Source organism: Balearica regulorum, chromosome 1 (genome assembly GCF_011004875.1).
Source record: "Balearica regulorum gibbericeps isolate bBalReg1 chromosome 1, bBalReg1.pri, whole genome shotgun sequence".
Lineage (NCBI taxonomy): Eukaryota > Metazoa > Chordata > Aves > Gruiformes > Gruidae > Balearica > Balearica regulorum.
In genome coordinates, this window is record NC_046184.1 from 209,197,275 (window position 1) to 209,209,978 (window position 12,704).

General features: G+C 40.6%; 1 protein-coding gene across 3 annotated transcripts in view; it reads left to right on the forward strand.

Annotated features, from left to right (window-relative positions):
- The window catches only part of NOX4 (NADPH oxidase 4), a 110,809-nt gene that overhangs the window by 20,819 nt on the left and 77,286 nt on the right, over positions 1–12,704 (forward strand). For 2 of the 3 annotated variants that reach the window (XM_075742490.1, XM_075742493.1), the window contains exons 8-11: positions 1,560–1,640; positions 6,482–6,710; positions 8,773–8,937; positions 9,087–9,149. In XM_075742490.1, coding sequence (XP_075598605.1) covers positions 1,560–1,640; positions 6,482–6,710; positions 8,773–8,937; positions 9,087–9,149 — 538 coding nt within the window. The remainder of the gene's footprint in view (positions 1–1,559; positions 1,641–6,481; positions 6,711–8,772; positions 8,938–9,086; positions 9,150–12,704) is intronic. The other variant, XM_075742492.1, reaches the window with a different exon arrangement.

The window sequence follows — 12,704 nt, forward strand, 5'->3', positions numbered from 1 at the left end:
ATCACTGAAATTTTGCAAAATTGGTGCTTTCTGAAAAGAAGTGCTCAAAGATCCAATACAAATGAATTCACTGTGCGGCTTTTGGTATTGTAGCAAGATAACCAGATTAAACCAGAGCTCCAAGACCTGTTTTGGGTCTGGGGGTAAATGTTATTTTCCTTGTGCCTTCTTATTGTGCTTCCACTCATCACATCATCATCCTTTACTTTCATCTTACTGATGTTCACTCCCACAACTCCTTGCAGATACTGCTGAGTGACTGCATGGAAATGCCTACCAGGGTGTGGGTAGTTGGGAATGGTTTGAGCAGCCTCAGGGAGGAAAAAGTGTTAGCATGGTGCTGAATGAGGGAAGGGTGGCAGAATGAAGTGAGGGTTTCGGAGCCCCTTGCTGTTGCTGGATTCCTTAGAACTGCCCTTGCTTGGGTATTTGGTGGCCCTCGGAATATCAAAATTATTTTTCTGTCTTGAGAAAGGAAACAACTAAGTCTTGTATCGACAGAAACAAATGCAGTGTATGTTTCAGATGTATTGAAGGGTAGTTTGCTGTTTATGTAAAAGGCCGTAGGAGGGGAAAAAATTCTGAAAAAAGTTAGCTATGTTGGAGGAGTAGCTTCTTAAACCGTGTTCTCAGAGTTAAGGCTGGTTTTATTTAATAGTTGTTTTGGCTTATGAATTGGGGGTAGATCTTTTGGTTTTGGAAGGGACTCCTACCATGCTGTGTAGTGTGAGAGGTGTGTTTGTGTGCTGTGAAGTAGAGTATTTTCTCAATCATTTGGTTGTTGTTGGGTTTTGGTGACTGTTTTACTCAAGAAAAAACAAACAGGCTGAACAGAAAACAGTTCCAGATGAGTATTTTCTTTGGTCTTGGTTCTTTTTACGTTACCTAACAAATTACTGATGAAAGGATATCCTCACAGTGGTAATGTTCTTCTTGTTCCTCCCAAGACCATCAGTCCTAGAGCCCCACGCTATGTGGCCTCCTGCCCTGAAAATCCTCCTACCTGTCCTCTTGCTGCCTCCTTGCTCTAGTTCCCTTTCCTCCTGTATGTCCTTCTACTCCATACCCTCACAAGTTTTTTACCTTTCCCACCAGCCCGTCTGCTGCTGTCTACACTACCTGTTTGTATGTTGTATCATTAGTGACACATTAAACACCACAGCCCTGTATTGGGACAGGGAGAAGGCAAGGAGGAGGTCGTTGTAAAGAGGTTGAGTTTTGAGCCTGGAGACTGAAGAACTATTCTAGCTATATGGATCTGATAGGGACTAAGGAGGATCTATGAAAGCAGTGAAGCCTCCAATTTAGAAAGAGTTCTTCAGCAAGCTCTGTACTTCTGTTCCTTCATCTCTCTTTCTCAGCTCTTCTGTGCCAGTCATCCGTTCTTCTCAACACTTAATTGCTTGCAAGTACAGTGTGCCTGTAGGAGTACATACTGGGCTTTGACTATCCTACATGACTACGTGGTGTATAATGATGTCCTATGCACAGATCTGCTTTTAATTAGCAGTGATTTCATCTGAGTGAAACAGCATTGAACCATGGTTTATTCTTTTCAGGGTTTCAAACTATGACATCTTCTGGTATACACACAACCTTTTCTTTGTCTTCTATATGCTGCTGATGCTGCATGTTTCTGGGTAAGTAAATGGAAAACACTGTCCCTTTTCCTGAAGAACAACCAGAAAGAGCAGTACCCTTGACTACTGCCTTTCTTGAGCTTGCTTGTGCACAGTGGGCTAGCTTCTTGACAAGATGCTATGCTCATCAGTTTTTCAACAGGTTATTATTTAAATAATGTTCAGTCTGTAGGTTGGAGAATTGTGTGTTACTACAGCCAGCTAGCACAAAGTTCTTCACTTAAGTTTATTCCTTGTCCATTTTACCAGTTTCTAGTGGTACATCAAGAAAACAGTACTGTTTCTTTTCTGCCCCCTCTTATCTGGCTATCTGAGAAGAGGATGTGAAGTAAAGTTGCTCATCCCTTTCTTTTTCTTCTTTACCTTCCCCTTGACTCCTAAGGAGAGGGAAGGAATGGCCTCTCCCTAATTATCTCTTTCTAATTGCTATGATACTATTTACAAGTATTTTCCTCTTGTTTTCACAAACATGAGACCAGTGTTCACATGCCATGAAGCTGATGGTCAGGTCTGTATCTGGCACAAACAAGCCCAGCTCTACCGCAAGGTAAAGCAGCTTCCACAAGTTGGTGTGAAAATCTGGTCTGTTCACGCCTCCGAAGTTTCCTTTGTGGATGTGGGTGCAGAGATTGGTCTAGGAAAGGAAAGGTGTGTTTGAATGAGGTTTGTTTCTCCATGTCATCAAACACGTACTGAAACATGGGGTGCTGGAATGTCTGTGTGACACTGAGCACCGCTGCTTAAAGTAAACAGTGAAAGGTAATTAGGCCTAGCAAGATCACGGTAGGAATATGTTTTTGAACAAAACAAACACAGCTTGAGGTCTGGTGAGTTGAAATAATGAGTTCAAAACAATTTAAACTCCTGGACACAATTCCAGTTCTCTGTGGGGTTTTTTTGTTCGGTTGGATTTTTTTGGTGTGGGTTTTCTGTTTTTGTTTTTTTTCCTGTGGCATAGCTTTTGTTCATGTCTGGGGAAGATGGATCTAACCTGTTCTCCCCATCCTGGGGCAGGATGAACTTTTGCTAAATTATTCTTGACAGGTGTTTGTCTAACTTCTTGAAAACATCTGGTGACTGAGATTCTCTAACCTCCCCAGGCAATCTGTTCCAGTGATTGCCTTCAGAGTATTTTTCATGTCCAGTTTAATTCATCTCCTTCCCTGTATTATCGTTTGCCCATTGTCTTCCTAACCACGTTGCCACTTCATGAAGCAAGAAGTCTAGTTGGAGTAGTTTGCAAACCGAGGCTGCAGGAATACACCAAGCATTAAACAGTCATCTTGTACATAACCTCCTTAATACTGAATTGGAAAACCTTTCAGTGTGAATCTAAAAAAACTAAGTGTCAGTTAAAAGTGGGAGAAGAATGACTCATGGAGAGTGGGAGTCAGTTCAAGTTTAAGATATCTAAATGTAGGTCTCTACATGTTTTCTAAACGTCTGTTTCCCATTATAGTCTAATGAGTTCTAATAAATACAATCAGTGGAGCTTCGAGAATGCTTCAGCGAACCTGCTGCTACAAAGGTCTACATTCAAGTGAGCTGGATTGATTTCTGGGCTCCATTGGTGACACTAATTAGAACATCTCTTCTGAGAATAAAGGAAGCTTAGACACCCACGCGTAGCTGCCCAAGTAACTCCTACATAGCACGTCTCAGACGTTTGCAGAGGCATGGCCAGTTACTCTACAGAGCAAGGCATTTCCTGTGCCTGGACTGTGCAGGCAGATTGGGTGAGGATTTACCTGTCTTGGGAGTCTCTCCTTTTGAATATTTCCACAGAATTCCTGGATTCTTGTTTTGTTTCAAACTATTATGGGTATATTCTTATAGTATCCTCTTCTTCAGGTTAGCCAAGTACTTCTTAGTGGTATGTAAAGTGACACAATTCATCTGTCATATGCTATTGGTTTATTCTTTTATCCCTACCCTAAAGGAGAGGAGAATCTTTCAGGGAATTATCCTTAAAGACTTTTGTTGCTCTTGTACTTCTTGCGATGTGGCTTTCAAATATTTTAGTGGCTGAAGGCTTGGTGCATATCTACATTAATTTATCTATTTTTTTAAGCCAGTAATAGCAACAACAAAAAAATAGTTTATGTAAAAACAGAAGCTTGATGTTTCTATTACCAATATAAGGGGCTATAAAACATAAGGAACATTTGGACCCCAATCCTCAGCGGATCCAAATTTGGCACTATTATGGAGTTAAGTGGGTTATGCTAGCTCACAGGAGCTGAGAATACAACTCACTAGAGTTATGCAAGGATTTATCTTCTGAAGGCTGAAAATTCTTAAGATTCCACCCACACATTGACCTGTAGGAGACCCCTCAAGCAACTCACCTTGAGTTGAGAAGTGGAAGATGGATGAGAAGATAGGAGCAGTGTAGTTCCCTATAAAAACATTGAGAACCATTGACCTCTAGCTCAGCTGAAGACAGGCTGAGACAGTTGGGGTTGTTCAGCCTGGAGAAGAGAAGGCTCCGGGGAGACCTTAGAGTAGCCTTCCAGTACCTGAAGGGGCCTACAGGAAAGATGGAGAGGGACTGTTTACAAAGGCGTGGAGTTATAGGACAAGGGGTAATGGCTATAAACTGAAAGAGGGGAGATTTAGATTACATATTCTTCTCTGTGAGGGTGGTGAGGCACTGGAACAGGTTGCCCAGAGAAGCTGTGGATGCCCCCTCCCTGGAAGTGTTCAAGGCCAGGTTGGATGGGGCTTTGGGCAACGTGGTCTAGTGGAGGGTGTCCCTGCCCATGGCAGAGGGGGTTGGAACTGGATGATCTTTGAGGTCCCTTCCAACCTGAACCATTCTGTGATTCTATGATTCTACGATCGTCATAAATCCGTCAAGACACAGTGATAGATATTTTCCAGCTCTAGTCAGAAGTGTATGTTGTCTCTAGTTTGGGGGTGGAAAATTGGGGCAGAGGTTGATGTATGCCCATGCAAATAGACTGCATGCTGTGTTGCTCAGCCAGTAAGACACTTCATATGACTTGCCCTTTTTGTCTCTTCCGTTTTTGTTTGCTGAAGATGCCTGTCTCCTACTTACTGATATCCACATATATCCACATATCAATTTTAATGTATTCAAGTGTTGTACCAAATAAATACGTGAGGATATATCTTAGGCTCCTTAAAGTTGTGCAGAACTCAACCTTTCTGGGATCTGATCTTGGGTGTGTAAGACAGCTTGCCTTTCCTTGACAGCTTCAGAAATGGGAGTCATTGCAGCTGCTGTTAACAGGCAGCTTTGTCATCCCAGTTTACCACTCAGTTAGCATGTTTGTAATAGTTTGAACTGGAAGGGATGCTGATGTTTGCAGTTCAGCTATTCATGTCTCAGGGAAAACTTTGAATCCTCTTTTGGGATGTTCTGAGAACAGAGAAGCTGTAAGAGCAGCTGGCAGGCATGCACACAAAGTTGATTGAAAAAATATTGCCTGTGCTGTGACTTCCAGCTAAATCCGTGAGGCACCGTAATATTTATGGAGCAGGGAACTAGCATAAGGCTAGGGGTATCTGCCACTTCGCAAATATGTGATAACCAACAGTGATGCCAGATGCGAGCGATAGGCATGATTGGGCAGATAAGTACATGCAGAAGCATGGGTGTAGGCACACGGACGCTTCCCAGGTGGCTCTTCCAGGGTCAGACATGGAGTTTAGAGAGAGTAGGTTTAACTTCCAAGCTGCACATTATTCACTGGATCATGCGGGAAGCTTGTTACTAGCTGTCAGAACTGCTTTTCAGGAGGGAAGGTTGCCAGTAGCCTCTTGGAATCCATTTAAGTTGGGAATATTGCAGATATCCTACTTCTCTCTCTTCTGAATTAAACTCTCGCTGCTGCTGCTGTGTGTACGGTGGGGAGAAGAGAGGGGTGCCTATGTCCTTACGTTTGATCGTATACTTGAGGTGAGCCTTCACCACATGGCCTAGCGCTCAGAGGGCATGTCTCACCAGACATTGTGTCAGCACGCCTTATTTCCCACCCAGCACTCTCCTCTACAGCTGTCATTTAGCCCTTTGTTTTTTCAAATATTCCTCCTTGTGGTTTTACTGTCATCAAATCCAGATTTGGAGGCAAGTAGTACTTCCAAGGAATTTTATTACTGGTATTATCAGTTCTTCCCTGTTTTCAATGATTCATTCATGTGTTGAGATATCCCAGAGTGTCTCAGGTTTCCACTTCTTTCTTCACAGGTTCTAGCTGCAAAGTTTTCACTTCATTTTATTATAAATTTAACTTTAGCTTAAAAAGCAAGCATGGACCCCAAAAAATAATTTGCAAGAAAGGTTTCTTGGCTATCACACAGGACTTTATTTTTCCTTCTATCTATTTGACAAGATGATATTCAAAGGAGCAAATTATACCCTTGTGTGCAAACCTGATAAACACCAAGTAGTGGGAACATTCCTGTAGTTTATGATTTCGCAACTTTGGCCACTTCTGCTACAGATTGCCTTAAAAAATGGGACTTGCTGGCTGTAGGGAGGATGAGGTAAAACAGCCTGGGTGTGATTGAACTGGAAATGTGATTATTTAGGGTTTTTTCAAGGCACCCACAATATCTCCCCCTTTCAAGCAGTATTAAGCTTGAGGCTGTTCAGTGGGGGAGTGCCAAGTGAGCTGGAAAAGTGAAACCTTGCCTCTAGTGACGGAGGGCTCTATTGTTGCAAAGCATTGATCTCATGGAAAGTCCTGAAAGCAAATGGAATAAAAAAATCTTACAGAAGATGAGCCTTGTGACTGCTTTCTAAAACCTCTCCGAATTAAGATAAGTAGCTTGATTTTTGCTTCAGTGTCTTTGCTGTTTGCTTTTTCCTATAGGGGAGTGCTCAAGTACCAGACCAACTTAGAGGAACACCCTCCTGGTTGCTTTAATCCTAACAAAACACTCCGAGAGAATATGACAGTGCCAAAGGCTTTTGAAGAGACGTTTCCTGACTATACTACTGAGCCTTTCCCAGAGGACTTATCAATACCAGAACCCTTTGTACAAAATAACTTTATGAGAATTTGTTCCGAGGAACCCAAGTTCCAGTCACACTTCCCAGAGGTCTGTATGATCCGACGTTTCAGGTATTACAAGCCATGCCAAGTCTTTCAGTCAGCCATAACCACTAATTATTGCTTTTCCAGACCAGATGTTTTAATAATGGAAAATGTTATTAAAACCTTTTCAGGCATTCAAAGATTTGGTGGGGAAAAAACAATCTGTATTAAACCTTGAACTGCATTACAATGTGGTGCATAGAATAGGGTGGAAAAATGTCAAGAGATTGGCTGTAATGGTCTTTTTTTGTACAACATGGTAAGAGATGTATTGGTCTTGCTATAAATGTGACTTTAAATTGCAGCGTAGCACTTCAGAGCAAACATTTATATAACATATTCATAAGGTCCCTTTGTAAGCATTGTGCAGCAGTGGTTAATTGAAATAATCAAACTCCATTTATTCTCTTTTTTACTATGCGGATGCAAGTCCTAATACTCATTTCTGGGTTTCAGTTGGTTGTGGTTTGGCTTTATATAGCCTGTTGTTTGCAGACAGGCTTGTTTTATGTGTGGCATGGGTAAATGAGTATGATGACAGTGGGGATAGAAAAGCCTTTTCTTCTGTTTTCCGTTTTCCTTTTGTTTCTTTATGTTTTGTGGCAGCAGCTTTTTCTTCATCCAAATTTTCTCTTTTCTTTTGAGAAAAGATGAGCTGGGCTGTATTGGCAAGTAGCCTGAGGAAGTTTGGGAATGCGGAGTTCACAAGTCCAAGACCCACCATTCAAGGTGGTCCCCTAACAGACCTCACAGGAGTTTCTTATTGTAATTGTTTTCTGCAGAACACATATGTCCCTCACTAGCTGCAGTGGGAACCCATTTTACTATGGAGCCTGTAATTATAGTAAGAAACAGTCAATTCTGCATTGAAGTCCTCCAACAAAGTTCTTCAGATTTATATTTTATTGTGGCAATAGTGCTGAATTACAAGCATCAATGTATATCTGGCTCCATAGGACCCACGGGATATCAAACAGTCATCTTTGGGGCTTAAGATGTCCACTTTAGAGCCGTTTATGGGAAGAGAAGAGCCATAGAAAGAAATGGCCATTCAGTGTTCTCTGGTAACATTATTTTAGGACTTTTTTGGATTTGGGAGTGTTTTATGCACTCAGTGATACCAATTTAAAAAAAAAAAAAAAAAAAAAGCCTTAGGTCTCGTGAGCTACTGAAGTTTTTAAGGCCAGAGGTGCTTGAGGAAATTAAATACTCTGCTAGTTGCGAGAGATGCTGATGTGTAACTTCAAAAATTGGGAAGGGAAGATGGATGAGGGCCGAGGGCGCTTCAGTGCCATGGCTTGAATGACTGAGCAGATGTGGAATTAGTAGTAGTTAGCTCTGCCATAAGCTGTTAGTAATTGACTCTTAGGATGGGATTTAGCTGAGCAGCTGCAAATGTCTCCATCTGAGGTAGTCACTCAGAGCTGCCTGTACAACCAGAGCACAGAAATGGGCGTTTCCGCGGCATTATTTATCTAGCATATACACATCTTTCACAGGGACAAATGACTCGTGATTTAAAAGTGCCCATTTCTCTCTCTTGTATATGGTTTTATGTTAATTTAATATAAACATAAATTCTATAGCACAGGAATGGCTTCTTTCTTAATTTTTTGCTTATACCTGAGATGATTAAAAGAAGGTAATAGTCAAATAATATTGTAAGCCAGAAAGCATTTTGCCATAAAGGTTAACCAGTTTTATAGTACTGTGGTCTGTTAGGTTTTGAAATAGTGTATGTCCTGTGTCATTCACTGTTGAAAACAGTTGCTATCTAACTACATAAAACCGGAGTAACGTGGTTGAAAATGAGGTCATTAGCATTTTGTTCCTGATGAGTTTTATGATTGAAATTGTTTGTGCTTGTGGATGCCAGTTAGACTGATTAAGACTCCATAACACGCTTGGATTTCTGCACATAGAGATGTGGATGTTACTTGTGACCAAGACGCTGTTCCGCAATAGATGTGAAATGAGGTCCTGCAAGCACTCGGGTAGTTTTGAAATTAGAAAACATAACATAAAATGAAAAGTCCTCAAGGTATCATGTTTTTGTTCTCCCATAGACCTGGTTTTGGATTTCTGGACCTCTGTGCTTGTACTGTGTGGAAAGGCTGTACCGCTACATCCGCAGCAATAAACTGGTCACAATAACTTCGGTGATAAGCCATCCCTCCAATGTTCTTGAAGTAAGGATGGTGAAAGATGACTTTAAAGCAAGGCCTGGTCAGGTGAGTTAATATGTCCCTAAAAAAATCACTGCTGTTCATGTAGCATTGTCGATAGGGATGACTTTCACTTTGCATCTACTAACCCATCACTGAATATTGTCGACATATCTTTTCTATCATTTTATTTTCTCTGTCTGATTTTGTTTCAGTATGTTATTCTACACTGTCCAAGAGTGTCCGCACTGGAAAGCCATCCATTCACCCTTACAATGGTAAGAAATATGATTTTTTTTTTTTCCCTGTACTTTCCCTTTTATTTATATTTGGTAAGCAAATGGTCTTTATTTCCTTCAAGGTGAAAATTCCCTCCAGAAGAGCTTATGTTTCATTTATGAGGGTACCAATGAATATGAAATGGAATGATTATTATGTATGACAGTACTGAATACATATTTAATTTTCTTCACTGTTGAGAAAATGATAATGGGAACTTTTTTCTGTCTTCCATAAGTGAAAAACAATAGTAAATAAATAAATAAATTCCATGTGATTTTGATCGTTTCCTAAAGAAACATTTCAGCTGCTTTTGTAGACTTAATGCAGAATAAGCACAAATTGTAATAAATTTTCTGTCATCAGTGAAAAGACATTCCTACAACTGCCTTTTCCAAAGTTAGAAAAACACCATGTTTAAAAAAAAAAAAAAATAATTCTAAAATAGTCATCTACTTTATTTTTATATTGAGAGATATATTGATGACTTAAAGCGGTATACCAGTGAAATCATAGAACGCTGGGATTATTACTTACTCAGCTCAATGGGTCTGGAATGGGAACTGGATCCCCTGGAGACAGACTGGAATAAAGTAAAATTGTATATAAACATATCTGAAGTTCTCCGGACGTGAGTAGTGCAGAGACCTGCTAGTCTAGACCTGCTAGTAGTGCAGAGATGCTACCAGAAAATCACTGTACTGCACTGGCTATGTTACAAAAAGGAGAGTCTAAGGTTGGATATTAGTGGCAGCCTTTTCCTTCCAAAGGGAATAATTTAGGATTGCCTGAAACTGATATTCTTCTAAAAGAAGACCATGGAAATGAATATTCATGTTTCGTTCTTTTCTTTGGACTGATAACTGATACTTTATCCCCACTGAATTGTACCTAGGGCTATGGACCAGCTGAGATGTTTTAATGTTACATGAGATTTAGAGGGTACAACCAGGTCATGTTCAATCCCAGCTCTTTGGTTTTGTGGGGTGTTTTGTTGTGGTTGGGTGTGTTTGTGTGGGTTTTTTGTTTTTGTTTTTTTTTTTTTTTAAATTTATTTATCTATATGCTGAGCCGGCAGGTAGGTACCATCACAAGGGAACCCACATTAAATTCCATCCAAAATAAATTCTTCGCTGTAAATCTGGGAGTGAATCTCCCTTAAAGGAAGCTGCTTCTGTATAGCTCGATGAAGAAATATTGGCCCTTGCATAGCCTTATTTTTGCAAAGTTTTCCTGGCTATTCACTTAACTGGTGGAAAGCAGAGGCATTTGTTATTTATCTGTTGTTAACTCCAGTAGGCAATTTTTAAGGCTTTATTCTCTACAGTGCGTGAAGATAACTAGATATGCAATGCTGAAAAATGATGTGCATTGCAGTATTGATAGAATGGTAGCTGGCTTCTTTGTGCAAAATGGTTCAATCAATATTTATTTATATTTTTTATCAGTTTAGTAATCAGAAAATAAATTTAAAGAACTTAACGTGTCTGAGATTGCTAGGGCCAAATGAGTGTAAAGAGCATCGCTATATTTAATAAAGTTACACCTGTTCTGCACCAGTGGACACACTTTTTTTAAACATTAATCTCAAAACATCATGTTTTGATTTCTGACTGTCTGTCTTGGTGGAAATTAAAATAATGGTAATAATTTGATCATTAGTAGTAATTGCACAGTTTGGAAACTATGTGACTGTTACAAAGATTTACTCTTCTTATATTAGGACACTGTTAGAACAATGGATCATGTGATTGTAATTTCCAGAAGTAATGTCATGAAAGGATACTAGGCCTGGGTTCAGTAGTCTTTGACAAAAATTATTTGTTATGATGAGAGTTTTTATCAGAAAAGAGATTGCTGACATGGACCTACCAGCTTAGATCATAGGTTGAAGTTGAATAGGGTGTTTTATTGAAGTCAGATTCTTTGCATGAGTTGAGGATTTCAACCAGTATTTAAAATGGCATACTATAATAACACGTTATGAAAGATGATTTTTGCACAAGAAAAAGATCAAGGAGCTATGAAAAATAGATCTCTTGTTGCAAGCCTGGATTTTCTTAGTGAATATAACTTATTTATATTCAGATAACGTGCAGTACATTTCTGTGTGTATATATATACAAGTCTGGTTGATAAATTACAACTTGTGTAGTTTTTACAGTCACGTATTAAATATGTAACACTAGAACCAGCAATTCCCACTCATGCACGATGCATTACATTTTAAGTATGTAGTACTAGACCGGGCAATTTCTGTTCATGCTCAATACTTTACACTTTAAAGTACAGTAATATCATTCAGCATAACAGCAAATCCTTCAAGATTGCGTAGGTGTTCTAACTATTACAAGACAGGAAGTTACCACTGAGTTACTGAGCTTCATTTTTATTGCCACGAACATACTTCAGTAGAACCTTAACTGTGCTGGAGAAATGCTGCTGTGGGGTAAATGGCTGTTTTACGGCATAATGAGGATTTGAAATGTCTAGGTTTATGACAGTGTTTTTGCCCAGCCTAAGCAGGGGACAGTCATTTCCAGATGTCTTTCTAGGTCATAGAATATGCCTTGGGCTGCTGTCCTGCTTAGAAAGCTTTCTTCTTGTTGTTGTTTAATATGATGCCAGATATGGGACTGTGCTTATAGAGTGTGTAGCCTATAGCTTCACTTGGTATTTTTTCTGCTGCCATCTGACCTACTTGTCCTTACCAAGCAAGCCGGAACACTACTGCGGCTCCTTTTGTTGGGTGATAATCCCTGGGTTATTTTTCTAGGCTGGCATAGGAACACGGGGCTCAGGGGCACAGTGAGAGCAGCATGAGGGGCGCGGGGGGTTTCGGACGCTGTGAGCGCGGCGCAGCCATGACTGCAGCAGAGCTGGGGGGGAAGGCTGCAGCCTTCTTCCTGGCGCTGCTGTCCTGCTTAGGCTCCGTGTGATGTCCTGTCTAAGCTGATGAAACATCTCACGGTGCCTGGAGTATGCTTAAAAGACAAGAAGTGACCGGTTCAGGCATATCTTTAAGTGAGGACTGCAAGCAAAAGCGGAAAGGAAGGGGTGAGTCAGCGTGAAGGAGTCATGCAGATATTTTACTAGTCCCTTCCCTTTTTGAGGTTGTGTAATATTTACAGTTTAGCTCAGTTTCTTACATAATGCCGGGGTGGAGGAAAACACTGCGAGGTTGTGTAAAGGGCCTGAGCCTACTCCCATCGCACTCTGGCAAAGCTCCCATGTGTTTCACTTGGAGTCAGAGGGAGCTCTGAATTGTAACCAAATGAGCATGAAGAGGTAAGCATTGTTCAGAAATGCGTGGAGTGGAGTTTATTTTCTTTTCCTTTCTGTCAATTGAAAGTGTTCTTCCCCCTGCTGATGGAAGGAACGAGCAGAAGTCATTGGTGCAAAATTCGCACGGGAACTTGGAGAAGCAAAATCCATGTTGCTTTGAACTGGGAGCTGCCAGTCTGGCTCCTTTGCTAACTGGTGACCTGGCTCTGCTGTCAAAGGCTTCATGTCACAGAATCACAGAACGGTTGAAATTGAAAGGGACCTCTGGA